The 19,085-nt window shown below is 35.3% G+C and overlaps 3 protein-coding genes across 4 annotated transcripts; 1 reads left to right on the top strand and 2 right to left on the bottom strand.

Moving 5' to 3' along the window:
- Positions 1 to 358: 358 nt before the first annotated feature.
- Positions 359 to 5,042, bottom strand: LOC110818048 (catalase isozyme 1). The gene is made up of 8 exons (XM_022046791.2): positions 4,888 to 5,042; positions 4,158 to 4,254; positions 3,241 to 3,518; positions 2,151 to 2,927; positions 1,772 to 1,861; positions 943 to 1,010; positions 752 to 845; positions 359 to 631 (listed from the first exon to the last, which is right to left on the bottom strand). The coding sequence occupies exons 1-8, from the start codon at positions 4,900 to 4,902 to the stop codon at positions 572 to 574; spliced, it is 1,479 nt and encodes a 492-aa protein (XP_021902483.2). The 5' UTR covers positions 4,903 to 5,042; the 3' UTR covers positions 359 to 571.
- A 1,582-nt stretch (positions 5,043 to 6,624) lies between these two features.
- PUB15 (Plant U-Box 15) lies at positions 6,625 to 9,527 on the bottom strand. The gene is made up of 4 exons (XM_022046851.2): positions 8,866 to 9,527; positions 8,619 to 8,735; positions 7,975 to 8,400; positions 6,625 to 7,864 (listed from the first exon to the last, which is right to left on the bottom strand). Exons 1-4 carry the CDS (start codon positions 9,229 to 9,231, stop codon positions 6,809 to 6,811), a joined length of 1,965 nt encoding a protein of 654 aa, XP_021902543.2. The 5' UTR covers positions 9,232 to 9,527; the 3' UTR covers positions 6,625 to 6,808.
- Positions 9,528 to 11,360: 1,833 nt separating this feature from the next.
- On the top strand, positions 11,361 to 18,790 carry LOC110818171 (BTB/POZ domain-containing protein). 2 transcript variants are annotated; one of them, XM_088209637.1, is made up of 13 exons: positions 11,361 to 11,661; positions 12,196 to 13,104; positions 13,458 to 13,787; positions 13,916 to 14,146; positions 14,510 to 14,671; positions 15,710 to 15,922; positions 16,011 to 16,058; positions 16,164 to 16,222; positions 16,777 to 16,909; positions 17,049 to 17,123; positions 17,209 to 17,289; positions 18,007 to 18,075; positions 18,229 to 18,790. In XM_088209637.1, exons 2-13 carry the CDS (start codon positions 12,304 to 12,306, stop codon positions 18,445 to 18,447), a joined length of 2,421 nt encoding a protein of 806 aa, XP_088065763.1. In that variant the 5' UTR covers positions 11,361 to 11,661; positions 12,196 to 12,303; the 3' UTR covers positions 18,448 to 18,790. The 2 variants fall into 2 exon arrangements, with proteins under 2 accessions (XP_088065763.1, XP_088065758.1); XM_088209632.1 differs by having other exon boundaries at positions 12,096 to 13,104.
- The last annotated feature ends 295 nt before the right edge of the window (positions 18,791 to 19,085 follow it).

Raw genomic sequence — 19,085 nt, 5'->3', positions numbered from 1 at the left:
TTAGTTATATTGTGCATAAATCAATTAATAATGAATTATTTATATGTTATAAATATATTTATACTCATTAATTACAACAAATAAATTTAGAACAATCGTGATACGAAAACAAGTTTTTATATGTAATATTAAAAGTTAGTAAGTAATGAAAACATATAAAATATGAACTAATCAGATCCTTATCCGTGAATTATAATAAATTTCTTGGTTACACCATGCATTGTTTAGAACATATACGTACATCACTGCTTATATTAATATATATATATATAGGTACTGAGCCACAAAAATAGAGATATTCCAAACATGAAATCAGGAAAATACATACTTCAAATTTTTTTTAGGAAACCAAGAAGGCTACGAAACATACAACCATGTTTTATTATGTTCAAGCAGCATGCATCATCAAGGTTTATAATGTCACATGACACTCAGTATTACACAAACATTATACCAAAGGATTTAACTCTTGAGTTTATGCTTTTATCTCCCCCTCTGCTTTTGTGTTTACTCTTTTTTCCTCCCTCTTCAAAATCAAAGGCATCTGATCCCTTTCCTGTTGTTGTCCCCTTCAAATGCTTGGCCTCAAATTCAACCGACTTGCTAATTTCTGACCCAGAGACCTGTCAGCCTGTTATAACCCATACCGCCAAAATCACACACTTCAGTTTTTCATTTCTCACTCACATTTAACCTATCAATCAAACTTCATGCTTTATCATTGCGGCAGTTATAGAAAGGAAGTCCTCACCTGCGACCAGTAAGAGATCCAGATACTTCGGATTTCGTGAGTCAGTCGTGGGTCAGATAAAGCATCAACCCACCGGCAGATAAAACGTTCTTGCCTGGTAACCATCAAAAAGAAGAATGGAGATTAAGGTGATTGGTGTAACAATTTGCACTACCACCACAATTCTAATAAGTACCGAGAACCACTTGTACCTGTCTGGTGTAAAAGATCGGTATCTCTCTCCAGGCTGTTTGAAGTTGTTCTCCTTCTCAATCACACACTGGATCAACCAAAAGAAAAACTTATTATCTAGGAAACATTTAATAGAAGTTCTGATTAGCACTGCAATAACATTGGAGACCAGCAATAATGGTGGGACAAAAAATATATAATTGTTCTTAAGCATCCTTAGACTATCTGAATACAGTTTTCTCCATAACCATCTGTCTCGTGTGGACCCTTGACACTTCCATGTAGAATGCAAAACATTTCACGTCATGCCCCATCTTATATGACCATTCCACGTCATACACAACGAACTATCACCACAATTGCCACTAAATAATCCTCAAAACAGCTATATGTCATTTACATATTCCCCACCACCCACAGTACATCTCTTGCCAACATACCATCTCCACCATCATCGGGTACAACAAACAAACTTATTGCTGTATCCATCTTAAATTCATGTGTAAAATAGTACCACTCAAGTTAAGTACTGCTCTCAAGTACAAGAAGGCTTCTGAGGAAAGCCAAATAAAGAAAAGTCTTTAATGGAAATTACCACTCAAGTATTTTAACTACCACTTTGCCACAGAAGGCTTTTGAGAAAAAAACAAAGTAAAGTTTCTCCATGACTTTGGATACTGAGACCCTAATTGAATGCAGCGACCAACTGAGTTAACTGTAAAATCAAGGCAATCATTAGGAAGCTAGAATGCTGTCAGGCAACTTCATCAATCTCACAGTAGACACTGGAGTCTAAAGTTATGCAATAAATCTACAAAAATATTCAATTCCAACAAAGTAGAAATATACCCTTTCGCGCCTTCCAGTGCAGATGTTAGGAGGAATAGGAAACCTCTCAGCATGATGAACTGGATCATATCTCGAAGGGAAGTAATTGACCTGAAACATAGAATCATTTGATGAGACTAGAAGCTAAAGCACAAGCCAGAAAAGACTACTAGATAACAAAAGCAACCTGAAAAATTCTAATAGCTAACAAACCCAAGTTTAAAAATTTTTAGCATACTAGATTTGTCTGTTTATGAGTCTTCCGGGTTCATCCTCGTAGCACATTACATTTTCTATTTTAAGCAATTATCTCAATTAAAATACAAGTAATTGGAATGAGAAATGCAGTATATCTAGTCATTTTAGAAAAGGCAAAAGATAATGAGAAGAGGTTAAGTACCTCCTCGTCCCTGTGCATGAAATTCATGAAACCTTCATGGTGGTTGTTGTGATGAACACACTTAGGAGCATTAGCTGGGAGCTGCAGATAGTTTGGTCCAAGTCTGTGCCTTTGGGTATCGGAGTAGGAGAAGACTCGAGTCTGCAGCAGTTTGTCATCAGAATAATGTATCCCAGGAACCACAATTGAAGGGCAAAATGCAAGTTGTTCGTTCTCTGCAAAGAAGTTATCGATGTTCCTGTTCAAGACCAAGCGGCCAACTGGCTGCAGGGGAATAATATCCTCTGGCCAGGTCTTGGTTACATCAAGTGGGTCAAAGTCAAATCTATCCTCATGATCAGGATCAATAGTCTGGATGTAAAGTTTCCACTCAGGATAGTTGCCAGCTGCAATTGAGTCATACAAATCCTGAGTCGCATGACTGTGATTGGATCCTCCAACCCGAATTGCCTCATCCTCCAACAAAGATTTAACTCCACAAGTGGGCTTCCAGTGAAATTTCACATAATGTGCCTTTCCAGCCTTGTTGATGAGAGTGTAGGTGTTAACACCAGAGCCTTCCATGTGCCTGTAATCTTGTGGAATACCAATGTCATCGAAGAGGAAGGTGAACATGTGCAAGCTTTCTGGGTGATGAGAGAAGAAGTCAAGGATCCTCCAATTCTCTTGGATGTGAGACTTGGGGTTGGGTTTAAGTGCATGGACCATATCTGGGAATTTCATTCCATCACGGATAAAGAAGACAGGGAAATTGTTTCCAACAAGATCAAAATTACCCTGAGTTCACAAGAAAAAGTCAGAAATGATTACAAAGCTACATATACAAAAACTTATAATCCCAAGCTAATAAGAAATTTGAGATGCTTAATCAATCATACAAATATTAACAAGTTCAAATGCAAAAAATTTATGGGTATACCACTATAGCTAATCTCAACTTGAGTGAACTTGTGGTTTATATACTACAAATCCTGATGCAAAAATCAGTTTTCATAAAGACTGAAAACTCTGTTTTATAGAAACTATACTACAGTGGAAAATCCACAAGTCATCATCAAACACACTTACTAAAAGGCAAACAAACACTCACCTCTCTGGTGTAAAACTTCACCGCGAAACCTCGAGGGTCCCTCAGGGTTTCAGGACTGCCCCTCTCATGGATAACAGTAGAGAAACGGACAATCACAGGTGTCTGAACTCCAGGGGCACGGAGAAAATCAGCACATGTAAGATGAGAGATGTCATGAGTAACCTCAAAGAAACCCTTAGCACTGGCGCCCCTTGCATGGACAACACGTTCTGGAATCCGCTCCCTATCAAAGTTGGCAAGTTTCTCAACCAGATGGTAATCCTCAAGGAGGATTGGACCTGTCAAGTGATAGAAGAACTTAAATTGCTAGCTGCAAATTCATAACAATACTTATTGGCCAAAACCAAAGAACTTGTGTTTCAAATTTTCTTCTCTATGTCCTAATATGGCTTAAATTCATCTAAACCTATCTGCAGCCAAAAGCAAACAAGGAAAATAAATAGCTAAGCAGTTTCATTTCTTTGGCACCTAGAGAAGAACTTGTAGCTACTAAATAAATAAAAAATAACACAGTACGCAATAATGTGGACTTAGCATATAACATAATATATCATTATAATAATATAATACATGGTCTACTCTCGGGTAAGCCAAAAGTTCAAAAGATAACCGAAGTCCTTTTTTCAATATAGTATTGAACCATATCAAATCTCTAAACAAGATAAGCAATATTCACTGCCGCTGTTGGACCCAAGTAACTTTATAATTAGAACATTGTATTAATAGTAATAAAGCCCAAAAAAAATAGACAATAACAATCAAGAGAACCAAGGAAATAGCTACATGGCTGCAGAGGTGATTATGACCATAATTACAAGTATAAAAGGGATAGAATCTCACAAGAAATGAATATGCAAACACAAACTAGGAGGCCAGGAATCTCTTCCATATCAGTAACATAGAATATAAATGAATACCTCTTGGTCCAACTGTCAAGGAGGAGTTATTGTTCCAAACAGGAGCACCAGAGTTCGTAGTCCAGAACTGAGCATTGTAAGCACTTGATGGACGGTGCTACATAATTATACATACACAAACACAGATTATCGGCTCAGTTCCACATAATTCATCCAAATAATTATACAAAAACGAAACCATTTCAAACTTTTCCCTCTTAATTTTTCTTGAACCTTTATAAGAAAAAAAAAATCAATTGTATTACTTTTCATCTTCTTTTCCCTCGAATTTATCGACAATAGAATTGAGCTTCGAATTTTATTTATTTAAAAAATCATCAACTAAATATACAGACTGAACACAGAAAAAAATCGTTAACTATAAATTCTTTATCATTAATTTAACAAAAGTTTTAGAGAATCAACAAGCAAAAAAAAAAAAAAAGGCTTAGGCATCGAAGTTACTTCTCCAAGTCAAAACTAAAAAATGGAAAAAAAATTAAACAAAATACAAAAAAAAATAAAACCCTCTATAGCATGATTAGATCGTCGACTTTTCGCACATATAAACACAAAACGACAAACAGCTACAGCGAATTAAGGTCGTATCAAGTAGGAAACACAGACCAAATCAGAGACATCAAAACATGCGGGGGCCATGGGCAACCGAATTCAAAGCAATAAAGCGAAAAGGGAAGAAGAAGAAGAAGAAGAAGAAAACGAAGGGACATAAAATAGAGAGAGCACGTACCTTGTATGGGTCCATAGCTGGCGAGGCAGAGAGATTTTGTTGAGTCTGCTTAGGGGCGACAATCAACGCTCTGAGCTTTTGAAGCCTCTATTTATAAAGGCTTGTGGCTCAGGCGAGGCGAGGCGAGGCGTGGCGTGGCGTGGCGTGGCTCCTCCTCCACTATTTTAATCCATATCTACTTATCTTCACATTTCGAAATATATCGCATCGCGTCATATCGTACTCGCCAATTTACCGTCTCACACCACCACCTCCATTTTAATTTTTAATTAATTCCGAGATTAATTTTAAAATTCGGTTCAAATGAGGATTAAGAATAAAAAATTAAAAATAAAAATTTATATCAGTTAAAACAATTGTATTTATTATATTACAATTAATTATTTAAATAAAAGAATCCACTCTAAATGTACGGAAGGGCACGATAAATTGAACCGACCCGGCGAGACATATTATTAAAATGAATTTATAATTTTTATTAATAAAATTAACAAGGCAACAAAAAAGAAATAAATAATTAAATAATTAAAATAATAAAATATTCGAGAACGTCAGGAGTTGAAGGCTCCTTATCCAGGGGATTTGGCGGTATACTAAAAGCAATTCGTAACCACTTAACGAAAGGGATGACATGGACCACTACGATAATGCCACGTGTCCGAGAAAGCCTTGGAACGTGTGCCGCAGATTTCCGAGAGACGGTTTTGGGGAGCTCGTACAGTGTGAACGCGAGGAAGATGCCGATAAGATTAAAAATGGGCCGATGGTTTGAGCTTAGCCACTGACTCGTGGGCCCACAATCCTAGAAATATGTGGTAATGGATTTATTTATTTATATATTTCTTTTTTTGTGGTATCCTAAAATAATTTTAATTTAAAATTAAAGAAGAAAAAATCATAAATAAATTATTTTTATGATTAAATAATTATTTTTATAATTAAATCAATACTAATTCTTTATTATTTATTAATTTCTGCTTAGTTAAATGAGCTGACGAATTTCTTTTTTTTTTTTTTAAATATAAGAAACGGGTGCAATACCAAAATATTTTAAGAGATTTCTCGTTTTAATACTATTTTTGTTTAAATACGTATAAATATAAAATTTTAATGAGATCCGGTGCATTAATACTAATATAATTACACCCGAACCGAAGAAATTCCTTAAAAAGATGAATTTAATTCTGGCAATATTTAAGTATAGTCTACGCGCAAGTTTATATATAAGCAGGCCAAAAATGAAAATTTCTGTACCATCTTGAAAATCATTGCGTGATATATAAAGTATATAAATTACGACGAGTCATTTTCGAGCTCTTCTCCTGAACTTACATTGGGATTCTCACTCACCACATGCATGTCCAATGATATTACATATATATATGTTGCCTATATATATATATATATATACGTAAATATATATATATATGTGTGTATCTTGGTGGTGCTTAAGGAGTTTTAATTAAGTCCTATAAACTTGAAGATTCATGATCGTGCACGACACGATTTATCTACAAAAGGATCATAATCACACTCAAGATTGGAGATGACAGAGTGGGCTCGAGTATCGAATTCATGACAGACTAATTAACGTACTCGGTTGGATATGTTAACCAAACTGTGCATTCAACTAGCTTATTAGCCTTTTTTTGATGTTAGAACTAGGGTTTTGCAGCCTAATCACTTGCATGATGATATACTTTAAGTTCATTAATGCATTGGTAATGAGAGATGAGCAACCAGGAATTATCTAGGTGCATTAATTTGAAAAGAATATACATTACAAGAATATAAACAAATGATCAAATCTGAGATCAACACAATGTTCACAGCAACTAATACAAGGAATACAAATGCTTGTCACGATGAAGACAAACAAAGAATGGACCTAAAAATCAAAGAGAAAAAGAATGATTCACGTTCATGGAATTTGTTCAGACTTGCTGATCAGCTGTAGAAGGGAATTTGCTTTCCTCTGGGCTCTGTTGGTTCCGGTGCTTGTGATCTCAACCAAATGCTCATACACCCCAAACTGAAGTGCTGCCAGTATAAACGAGGAATTGGATGAACCCAGCTCGAGAAGAACTGATGTTGCACATTCCTTGTTCTTGGGGGTCCCTTCCCTGATGAACTCGACCAGAGTTTCGATGAAGGAGAGCTGTCCAATCTCGTGTCGACCCTCCGGATGAGACGCAAGAAGCAAAAATATGGAAAGGGCCTCATCAACCATGCCTAAATTCTTGTCCTTGAGTAAAGTTAGTAAAGGTGGAACAATGCCAGCATCAATGGCCCTGGCTTTATTTGATGAATTTAGAGACAAATTAAACAGCGCAGTCGCTGCATCTTTTTTACCTCTTATTGTCCCGTTTTGCAGCAAATCAACTAATGGTGGAATGCCATTTGATAACCCCACCGTCACCTTATTCTCGTCAAGCATTGACAAACTAAACAATGCTGCCGCTGAGTTCTCTCTTGCCTCCACGCTTCCATGTTCCAACACTTCTATTATTGCCGGAATGGCTCCTTCTCCAGAAATTAGTTTCTTGTTAGTCTCATCAATTGATAAATTCAACAGAGCTGTTACAGCATCCTCTTGTATTCTCGAATCCGGGTATGAAAGAAGCTGCACTAGTGGCGGGATTCCTCCTGCATTGGCAACCAGAACTCTATTTTCTGGGTTCTCTTTGGAGAGCATGCGTATTTGTTTTACTGCTTTTCTTTGCACCTCTAACTGACAAGAAGATAGTGCTTCTACCAGGGACGAAACTTCCTCTTTCTGTTCCTCGGAGGTGCAATCTGAAGATGAAGGATCTTCCTTTTTGGGAAGCTTAAAATTGTTCTTCTCACACCACTGCAAGATTAGGTTTCTGAGGGCATAATTTGGTGCCAATGACAAGTGAGCAAGAGTCTGCCTTGTCTTAGGACAGGTCCGATGGTTGGAATCAAACCATTTTTGTATGCTTTCTCTCTCGTAAGTCTTTTTCCCGTAACACCACAATCAAATCAAAATTCTATCAGTTCCCATTTTTGTAACATGATAATCTAATGATACAATCACAGACATGGTAATCTAATGTAGTTTTTTACCTGTCCACTAGCAACGATGACAGGATCTTTCATTATTTCTAGCGTGATTGGACAGAGGAATTCATGAGGGATCATCAAAGATGCACACTTATCCAGCATTCTGGGCATCACAGGATCGTCAAGGACATTGGTAATCTCCATGCCTAGAATTCTTTTGAATTTGTTAAGAAGGTCAACTATTTGCTGAGTACTCTCAGCTGTTTGGCCTCCTCTTTCTTTAACAAGGTTTCTCACAGCTATAGTTTCTATCTTGAGGTCCTCAACGGTCTGTAATTCTAGCTTTTTAGCTAGCCTTTCTATTATAGCACTATCAGAGTTCCGTGGATCTGTTTTGGAGAATACCACCATCATGTCCACCGCAAGTTCTATGTCCTGTGTATCTGTTCGCCTCTTTGCTCGTCTCAATTGGGTATGTATAAGTTCAACCTGAACGAAACAAGAAAGAAGATTGATCTGAGAAATTCTTAGATATTGACAACTTCTAGTTATCATGCAGCAAATCCCGAGGAACAAGCAATAGAAACTGTCTAACCAAGTCACATTCCTTTAAATTGCATAATCCTAAGGGAACAAAAATGAAATACTGGCAACAAGTAGGCATCTTTTCCCTAGAATTATTAAGAAAAAGAAAAGAAAATTTACACCTGTTCTTTCACTTCATCTGAGATCCCAAGGTCATCGAATGGAATTCCACCCAAAGCTTGGCTTAACTTTTCATAAACCGCATGAAATCTGATCATGGCAGCCTCACTCTCCAATGACTGAATCACGAGAAAGAAATTTCAGAGCCCAAATGATAACAAACAAACGGAAGAACGAAACGGAACCCACCTCGTAAATTGATGAAACCTCAATTTTATTTAACAAAAAATAAGAAGCAAAAAGACTAACCAAAAAAATCTTGCTCCCTTCGTTGCAAGTTTTCAACAGTTTCTTCGCCAATAGAAGCACCTTCTTCAAATTACACAAGCACGTAATGCCGTTTTCAGAAATTGGGGGATCAAGGTCCCGAATTTCCTCCAAAAAAGGCAACAAAAGCTTCATGCGCCTAACAAGGCTGTAGCACTCTTTCTTTTGAGTTCTTCGAAAATCTCCAAACTGAGCAACAGATTCAATGGTACTCTCCATTTCATGCACCAAATTGAGATGCTCTTCCTCCTGCGAACCGGCAGGAATAGCATCAAGCTCCTCCGAAACAGACCGATCCTCTCTCTCTCCCTCTCCTCCATCTTCCTCTCTCTCGCCATCCATCACCATCTGCAATTAACGTTTTCCAGGCGTGGGAAACGACGGAGGGCTTAGGTGGGGTTGCGTTAGGGAGAGGAAAGTGAATCAGAGGTTTTATTTGGGTTGGAAAATGAAAAAAAAAAAAAAAATGGTGTTGGTATGAGGTAGAAGAAAGGGAGGGAAATGAAATTGAAGGGAAACCCTAACCCTAACTTCCATGGAATTTGACTGTGAGCTGAGTTTCTTGGTGCGCATCAACCAGTTGGCGGTTTTTCCGGGGCATAGTTGGCGGGATTTTTGGTCCACAAAATAGAAGACATTTTTTTGAAAGTTGGTTAAGTTTTAAACGGACAACCATCAACCATGCCTCCTTCCGTACGCCTTCTTACAAGAACTCATTCCAAACCTCCACCGTTTTGACTTCTAAACATTAAAAGATATTTTAATTTTTATCGTAAATTATCAAAATATAACTCAAATGATCTAATCGAGTAGAAGTTATGATCGTTCGATCAACTAAGACCTGTACTCACCTCACGTTTATAAAATATTTTTATTTTTTTTTTCTAAAAATTTAAAAATACGTACGTAGTATCTCTTTTTATCTATACATGATTTGAGTTTAGTTATTAAAATAATAAATTAAAAAATACGTAGAAGTTCGTACGAAATTTTTGTAATTAATCTTCACTTATCAGAATATTTTTGTTTTTTTATAAATTACGTGAGTAAATTATAAAATATTAAGTAAAAATAAAAAGATAATTAAAATAATTTTATTGAAATATTAATTTCGACTATATTAACATTATGATATTGTTGTAAATACAGTATAGCGTAATTATAATATGATAACTTATACTTTAATCTTTATTTCTAATGCCAAGTTAAATACAACGAGTCTAATTTGATTGTTAAAATATACGTGTTACCGATTTTGTTTGCTAGGTGTCCTATCTAATTTGGTTTTTTAATATCAAGGTTATAAATTGATATGTAATAAATATAAAATAAATATATTTATTTTCACACGCATTTCACACCTACAAATAGTATAAGTTTTCTCGTTATTTACCTCACAAATAAGATTGTTTACTCGCTATTGTAAATATTCTTAATCATCTAGTACTTTATCCATGCTAGCTGTCGCGTCACATGTATTACATTTATTTTGATATCATATCTAATTTTATTTTATATATATTATTAATACTATTTAATTCAATAGTTAATAATATGTTATTATTTAGAAATTATTTTTATTATATTTAATTGATGTTTATGTATCAACTATGATATATATATATATGTATATTTTTTTGTTTTAAAAAATATAATAATAAATTAAATTAGAAGTATTTAATTGTATTTTTTATTTATAAAGTTTAGGTAATAATTTATCCGTATTAAACAAACATTAAAAATCATTTGAATTTTTAAAATAATTAAAAAGAAAGAGGGAGTAGATAAGACTTGAGAGACATTCAATAATTAGCTTTTTTTTTTTGTTCTTCAAAAATCATAATGACATTTTAGGATTTTCATTATAATAAGATTAGTTGACAATTACTTTAATTAATGAATAATTACTTGTTGATTAATTAAGAGTGTAATTATAGGATTATTTGTTGTAATAAAATTACGTGTGTGCTTGGAACTTGTAATTTGGGTGCAATAATATTTTAATTAAAAAGAATTAACAATTTAAATATGAATTATATTCTAATTAATCTAAAAAAAAAAATTATGTTTGAAATAAATAGAAATTTTAGTAAATTTATTTAAAATTTTTGCTGCCAATCAATTAAATAATTTAGAATTTACTTCAAAAAAAAAATAATATACTTTATATAATTATGTTAAAATATATTTATTTTAATTTATTAGTGAATTTTTCAATAATTTTAATATTTTTATATCAATTTACTGCCTGCAAATTTCTTATCTAATATACAACGGTAAAAAACGAATATCTAAAGAAAGAGATGAACAGCATGCAGGATTTTCTAAAATTAGGAGTTTGAAAGCTGCGTTGAACCTTTGGGTTTTTGTCATTTGCATCGCAGGGTAAAAAAATGCGAAGAACCGACGAAGGTAAACTGGAGACGGATCTCAAGGTTAACTGAAATTGTCAGAATGCCCAAAAAAGTCTACGATCACACCCTTTACGTGTCAGTGTCACGTCACCCACCCAGCTGCCAAGCACTCGCTGCGATTTCTATTTTTTACAGCCATGAATTTTCCTGTTTTTTTATATCTATTTTTTTTCTTTAAAATTTTCGCGGATGAAAGACCTGGCCAACCGAATCAAGAGGGTCTCTACTTTTCCTCCCGCTGTCACCTCCTGGCCTTCTATAAGTAAACAAATGTATTGAAGTATTTTTGTTCGTGTGTGTATTACGTGCATGATTCCCTGACAAGGATCGTCTCTTTCATTATTTTTTGTTCTATCAGTATTAGGTAAGAAAATAAATACTCACCCTGAATTTTGTTTGGGGTATTTTGATTCAAACACCGATTTTTTCTTTGTTGTATATGTTTATATTTTTGTGGGTATTTTATTTTGGATTTTCTGGATTCATTTTAAGGTTCGTGTTGGAGATATTTGTTTTTGTACTAAGTCTTGTTGTTGGATGAGAATGTGGTGTAGAATTGTAGCGAGATCATGATTGATGCTAACAGCTAGTTTGTGGGTTGGGATTTTTTGCCAAGTTGGGGGAGGTCTAGCAATTTCTGGATTCCTCTTTGATAGATGTCTTCAACTGCTACATCGGCTTTTTCATCCTAATCTAATAATTTATCTGGGGATAGTCGTTCTGATTTGGTTGAATTGTAGGTGAACTTTTTAAATTACTTATATGGGTTTTAACTTACCATTCTATTGATTTGTGTAGGACCAATAATTTAGGAAACAAATATCTCCTTGTCATTTCCATTGCCTTGCTGAGTTGGTGAAAGTCAGGTCTTATCCAAATGTTTTTTTTCCTTTGCTAGATGGACACGGCGGTGTCCCTTTCAGCCTGTGAAAGTTACTATATATATTGCTGGCCTTCATGTTTATAGTTGCAAGTGACCGAATAAACAATATTTTCATGTCGAGAGATGATGGAAATGAATGAGAAGAAATTCCTCACTGTAGCACCGTTTGAGTGTGCTTGGAGAAAAGATTTGAAATTCCGGGAAGCCGGTAGGGGTTGTGTGGCCTTTGATGCTTTTGCTCATAATGATGTAACTGTGGTGTTTAGGGAAAATGTGGGGAGCCAGCACTACCATTACAAAAGGGACAATAGTCCTCATTACACTGTAATCATCGGAAGTCATAGAAATCGGAGATTGAAAATCGAGGTGGATGGGAAAACAGTGGTTGATGTGGTGGGGGTTGTGCTTTGTTGTTCTTCAGCATTTCAAAGCTATTGGATCAGTGTTTATGACGGGTTGATTAGTATTGGCAAGGGTCGGTACCCTTTTCAGAATCTTGTATTTCAGTGGCTTGATTCAAATCCAAATTGTAGTGTTCAATATGTTGGGCTTAGTAGTTGGGATAAGCATGTGGGTTATAGAAATGTCAATGTGCTGCCCTTAACCCAGAATCATATTTTTCTGTGGAAGCAAGTGGACTGTTGTGAATACAGAGGGGATGAGGAATGCGACGAGGAGATGGAAGATGAGCATGCAGGCTTTGACGATTGGGGACTTGGAAATTTTCTTGAGAGCTGTGAATTGTCTGATGTCTTCTTCATTGTTGGTGAGGAGGAAAGGCCTGTTCCTGCTCACAAGGTTATCTTGCAAGCATGTGGTAATTTTCTGTCAAGTTCATTGGATGGAGATGTTATTCCGCTGCAGGGGGTAACATATCCAACTCTTCATGCACTTCTTCAATATATCTATACAGGCCAAACCCAGGTACTTTTTTTGCTGTTCCCTCTCTGGTTCGTCTTGGTTATGGTCATTCCTTTTCAGTTGTGTCTTTCTTTCATTGAAAATCGGTTCTGTAACTCGGTGCTTGCTTGTGTACCCACATTGATTTTACATTCTAATAATCCATGGACATCAATTGGGTAACTAATTTTTCCACTTCTTCCTCCTCTATCTTTCTTTCTCTTAATTTCCTCAAAATGTTTTTCCTTTCTTTTTTTATGTTCCTACTTCTTGTCTTTCTTCTTCCTTTATCCTCCTTTTAGGTGAAGCTTAGCTGCAAGATTCTGCTCAACTTTCTGTTTGCCTGCTTACTCTGTCATGGTTTTCGTTTGATGTAGATTTCAGAGTCACAACTTGGTTCCTTGTTGGCTTTGAGTTCTCAGTTTGACGTGGTGCCACTGGTGAAACAGTGTGAAGAAACTATTGAAAGGTTTAAACAAAATAAAAAATTGTTTGACTCAGGTAAGATTGTGGAACTATCATATACCATCTTTCAGCCCCACTCTGGTACAATATTCCCAGCTGGACTCCCAGTTAATCCTGAAAAGCTTCGGAAGTTGCATTTGACGGGCGAGCACAGTGATGTAAGCATTTATGTTGAAGGCCACGGTCTTGTTGCCCAACCTCATAAGATTATTCTCAGTTTATGGAGTGTTCCATTTATGAAGGTGACCTAACTTCATTTTCCCTTTTTTTTTCTCCTCATTTTTATGTCATGCCCTGTGGGTCATACTTGGTTCTTCCTGTCCTACCAATCTCCATGAATCATTGCTGACGGAATTAATTGGATTGACAGATGTTTACAAATGGAATGCGTGAGAGCCATTCTTCAAAGGTTTGCTTATGGGATGTATCTGTAGAAGCATTCAATGCAATGCTTGAATTCATGTATAGCGCAGAACTCAATGTGAAAGAAAATATGGAGTTTGGTACCATTTTACTCCAGCTTCTTTTATTGGCTGATCAATTTGGAGTAACTCCTCTTCATCAGGAATGCTGCAAAATGATTTTAGAATCGCTCTCGGAGGTAGTTCCTTAACCCTTGTCTTACCAAATATTTTAGGTTGTTGGTTTTTAGAATATGTTTGCACCTGTGCTACATCTATTACAATTTGCTTTTTGTATGACTGGTACTTAAAGAAAGGGAGAAGTGACTTGCGGTTTCGGCCTGAAAACAAATGAAGAGACACCCTTTGCAAAATATTGAATTATAGAATATTGATACGCTTCGTGTACATATTATATGCAGGGATGGAGTTGTCCTAACGGAAGAAGGTCATACAACAAGAATTTTTCTATTATGCACAACTTTATTGGACGAGGAAGCAGACAAATTTGGCAGAGTAATTGGAATGTTGCCTTTGAAGCTAACTATTGAACTTTGTTGCAGGACTCAGTATGTACAATACTTCAAGTGGTTTCATCCATTCCATCATGTCAGCTCATTGAAGAGGTGTGCAAGAGGAAATTCTCAATGCACTTTGACTATTGTACCACTGCAAGTCTTGACTTTGTCCTGTTAGATAAGACAACATTTAGCACTATCATTCAGGTGGGTGCTCAATTTTCAAGCTTCTAACTTTTTTGAGAATGACCATCACTCTAACTTATCTAAATCAATAAATGTTTCCTGTAGTTTTTATTTATAGGAACTTGATGTGGTAACTGGCAGCAAAAACCTGTAGTTTTTTGTGATTGTTAGAATATAATAAATAAATGAGGAGTCTTTTTTCGCATAAAACTTTTATGATAATCCACTACTTATGTCAAAATGTTTAACATTGGACTAAAGAATGAGTTGTTTGGCTCAAATCTTTAGAATCTTCTTTGCTCCTCTTTTCCCATAGTTTGGCCTTTATGTAAAGCCTAGTTTGATATATGGCATGTGCATCTTTCTAAGTTTGCATTCTGGTTCTAAATTAGCATTTGAAGGTGAGAGAACATGACCTTTGCCAGATTTAGGAACAATCACAGGTATAGAAAATGATAGATCTACAAGTTTTTTAGTTTTTTTATTATTGAGCATATGTACATATATATATATATATACACACAAGAGAAGATTTTTAAGTTAAAAGTTCAAAATTAAAAATAAATTTTGAAGGGCAAAAAGAATCGCTTGATTGTGTAATTTTAGTAAAAAATAAAAAGTAACATATCTATTACGTCTTCCAAATCCTTGCTAGAATACAGCAGTTGAAACTTTAAAAAACACATAAGGCCTGGAATCGGGAATCTTTAAATATTTCAAATGAATCTTTAAAAGCCTCATCTTCCTCTTATTCCAAATTACCCAAAAGATAGCCAAAAGATAAGCCTTTGTAACATAATTACAAAGCGATTGTTCTGTTATATTTTAAGTCAACTTCAATGGGGGAAAATTTAAAAATTTATGAAAAACAATGTATGTACAAGAATTTCTTGACTACAGGTGGCAGTTGCCTACACTGCGTTGTTGTAGCTCCATCTGTGAACACAAGGCAGATAAATATTAGAAACTATGTTTTTCTTTCTTTGAAGTAGTTTAATGTGGATCCCTCAAATTTATCTAGTTAATCATAAGCACTTATAGTATGCCATCATTTTGCAGCATCCGGATCTTACGGTAACATCAGAAGAACGGGTTCTCAATGCAATTTTAACATGGTCCATGAATGCAAAAGAATTTTGTGTGTGGGAGTTGGTTGATGAGCTTATAGTAAATTCAAATCCTGAACTGCTTTTTAAGGAGAGGTTTGAGTCACTCAATGACTTGCTTCCCTATGTGCGATTCCCTCTTCTTTCATTTGTGATGCTTAAGAAGGTATCACCTGGCTATGGGAAGATCTTTTGAAGAATTGAGGCTTTAATCTCAAATCGGACACTAATTGCTATTTTCTACAATCTTGCAGCTTGAAAACAGCAACCTCTGCAGGCACATTCCTATCATGGATAATCTTGTGAGTTCTTTTTTGGTTTACCCAATTTCTAGGACAGAATTTCCTTTGAGTTTATTAACAATTTCTGTTTTGTTGCTAAGATGTTTTTATGTTTGTTATCAACAGGTCAAAGAGGCAATTGGTTTCCTAGATATTGGATTGACAGGCCCAGGCTATGACCAAAAGTAAGTGTTATCTTGTATCTACTGGAAAACAAAATTGATACAATATCTGAAAATTCTCCCTGTTTCACTGTTCTTAATTTTAACAAAGAAATGCTTTCTTCCATTGATACTTATTATGAGACTGGAGCAGCTGCACCTTAGATTTCTTAGTGAAGTTTAGGTTCTTTCTATTAGATTGGCATTTTCCTCAGTTTGAGGTGTTGTAAGCTTACATATGCCTCCCAGTTTCTCTTGGTTTCCTTCATATTTTGATGGAAAATAATTATAAATAATGAAACTAAGACTCGAAATGCTCCTAAGGAGTTTACAAATCTTTTTCTGGCTCTCATCTTCACCCATGAATGCAGAGACTAGGCAGAGAAATTAGGCACCAAACTTGGTATTGCCTCACATTTGAATGTGACTCCTGTCATCATGATGGGTTCTTATGCATGTTGGCATGTATAAATGTTTTATTATTGCTCATTGTTTGGTACCTTACAAAGGAACCAGAGATTGTTATTTTAAATGAAAACTTGAAACGGATTTACAATATGATTTTTTTCTTTTTGTAGTGTAAGATTCCAACACAGGCGATCTAGCTTTAAGGAGCTGCAGTACATATGTGATGGGGACAGCAATGGCGTTTTGTACTTTGCAGGCACATCTTATGGTGATCATCAGTGGGTTAATCCTGTTTTGGCAAAGGTAAATGTGTTGTTATTTCTTTTTCCTTTTCTTTTTTTTTTTCTTTCTCTTGGTGAAATAAATATAAGTGCCAAGTTGTTCTAACATAGTTCTTTATCTAATTATGGTATATTATATTATACCATATTGCTTGTTTCAGAAAATCACAATTAGTGCTAGTAGTCCCACTTCGAGATACACTGACCCCAAGGCTTTGGCTTCCAGAACTTACGTGGTATGATGTATCAAATCTGACAAGAATTGATGTTGTTTAATCTTATCTTCTTGAATAGTAACTAACTGGTATTTTCCTGCACCAGGGAACATCTTTTGCTGGGCCAAGGATAGAAAATGGGCGTACTACCTCATGGTGGATGGTTGACCTTGGAAATGATCATCAGGTTCTATCTCTATCTTTTTTATATATCTCACTATATGTTGCTCTAGAAGTTATAATCAAATTGTTGAAACCATTGGTTCTTTGTTGTTAAATTATGCATCTTTCTAGGGCATGTAGATGTGAGGGTCAAATTTGTCGGTTTTCTCAGAATAACCTCATCTTGAAGACCAACAATCTATCCTTCATGTGCTATTGATGTAAAAACTAGATGACATGCTTATGATATGGTCTTGGTTTTTTTTTTTTTTAATAGAAAAAAAGTATTATTAAGAGAAATTAAGAGAGATACAATCACGGAGAATAAGGCATCCTCATTTTCTATATATGTGATTTATGCAGTTCCTAAGATGATGGATTATATAATCCGTTGTTTGAAATTCCACCCTGCTGATAACACACATGTTGAGAGCAATGGATTCTCATCCACTACTAGAGGTATCAGACATAGAAAACTTTAGGCTATAAATGGAAGAAAGTGTTTTTATTTTCCTCCAAAGGAGTGGGCTGCCAGATTTATTCTGGTTTGAAGTAGAAGGGGTGTAGTCTAGGCACGGTTATAGAGTAGAATCGAGTAAGATGGAAATATATGTTGGGATTTAAGTTTGCACATGCATTCTGGATGTCCTTCCACGTTTTTTATGCACGGTTAAGTATCTTTCTGCAGTGTGTACAATCTGAGAGAAAAAATTTCCTAACATAAGACAAATGATTGATGCAGCTAATGTGCAACTATTACACATTGCAACAGGACGGGTCAAGGTCATATATAAGATCATGGAAGTTTCAGGTAGAGATGATCTTCAATGGCCTCTCTTGTTTCCTTCTCTCTCATAGGAGAGGGTGTGGTGTGAATTGAAAAGTTCTATACCTCGTAATTCTATTATTGTCACGGCATAATGCTATAATTGCCATGTCATTTTTAACATGTCTTGAATGACAGGGCTCAATGGATGGCAAGACTTGGACAGACTTGAGAATACATGAGAACGAGGAGACAGTATGCAAGCCCGGTCAGTTTTGTTCATGGCCAATTGTTGGACCCAACACCCTGCTCGCCTTCCAGTTCTTCAGGGTTGTTCTCACAGGTCCAACTTCTGATGCTTCTAATCCCTGGAACTTCTGCATTTGCTTTTTGGAACTCTACGGCTACTTCAACTGATGTTATAATGTACGTGCTGCTACGTTGTTATCCCACGTCCTGCTTTTACGGCCTCTGTACACGGAAGATTTCTGGGTGTGGCTTTACAGTTTCTGGAGATGGAAAATTTGCAGTGCTGCTTCCAACTGACTTTTGAAGATCCATGGACAATCACAGGCAGAAAATAATTGAGTGTCATACTTTTTGGTTGCTTCAGACTGCTTGAAATTAAATAGAGGCGTTTTCCTTGTTAGTTGTTTGTTGTATTATGCGTTTTTTAATTTATATATTTTACATTACACATATAAGATTATATATACTATTCATGCTAAACTAGTAAGTGAAATACTTGATTTTATTTGAATTATTTCAGCAGTCAAATAAATTTAAGCCTAAATATTTAGATATAGTTTTGAAATGGGTTGGACTCTTTCATGACTGATTCTCATTTAATTTAAACTTATATTAAGTTAACTTTGTAAAATATATTAGTTTAAAAAATTGTGTGAGTTTTTTGGGAATATTATATAAAATAAACATATACTAACTTTTAGTTTAAAAATATGTAAAAGGAAGTAGTAAGATAAAACAAATTAGGTCGAAATTCAGCAGCGTGATGAACTTTATTATCATTGGGTGGATGAAAATTTTTTCGAACA

This window comes from Carica papaya, chromosome 1 (genome assembly GCF_054855325.1).
Source record: "Carica papaya isolate Zhongbai chromosome 1, ASM5485532v1, whole genome shotgun sequence".
NCBI lineage: Eukaryota > Viridiplantae > Streptophyta > Magnoliopsida > Brassicales > Caricaceae > Carica > Carica papaya.
This window is presented reverse-complemented; position numbering and strand designations above follow the sequence as displayed.

Bases quoted from the DNA above. Each gene is read 5' to 3' on its own strand.
- PUB15 (XM_022046851.2), bottom strand. From the start codon at position 9,231: ATGGTGATGGATGGCGAGAGAGAGGAAGATGGAGGAGAGGGAGAGAGA. The intron at 8,401-8,618 runs GTGTAAATTTTC...TGTTTCGTTCAG, and splicing joins CAGATGAAGTGAAAGAACAG to GTTGAACTTATACATACCCA. The intron at 7,865-7,974 runs GTAAAAAACTAC...TACGGGAAAAAG, and splicing joins TCATCGTTGCTAGTGGACAG to ACTTACGAGAGAGAAAGCAT.
- LOC110818171 (XM_088209637.1), top strand. From the start codon at position 12,304: ATGATGGAAATGAATGAGAAGAAATTCCTCACTGTAGCACCGTTTGAG. The intron at 14,147-14,509 runs GTAGTTCCTTAA...ACTTTGTTGCAG, and splicing joins TTTTAGAATCGCTCTCGGAG to GACTCAGTATGTACAATACT. The intron at 16,223-16,776 runs GTAAGTGTTATC...TTCTTTTTGTAG, and splicing joins GGCCCAGGCTATGACCAAAA to TGTAAGATTCCAACACAGGC.
- LOC110818048 (XM_022046791.2), bottom strand. The intron at 1,011-1,771 runs GTATATTTCTAC...TGGTTGATCCAG, and splicing joins GCACTGGAAGGCGCGAAAGG to TGTGTGATTGAGAAGGAGAA. The intron at 632-751 runs GTGAGGACTTCC...GGGTTATAACAG, and splicing joins GGATCTCTTACTGGTCGCAG to GCTGACAGGTCTCTGGGTCA.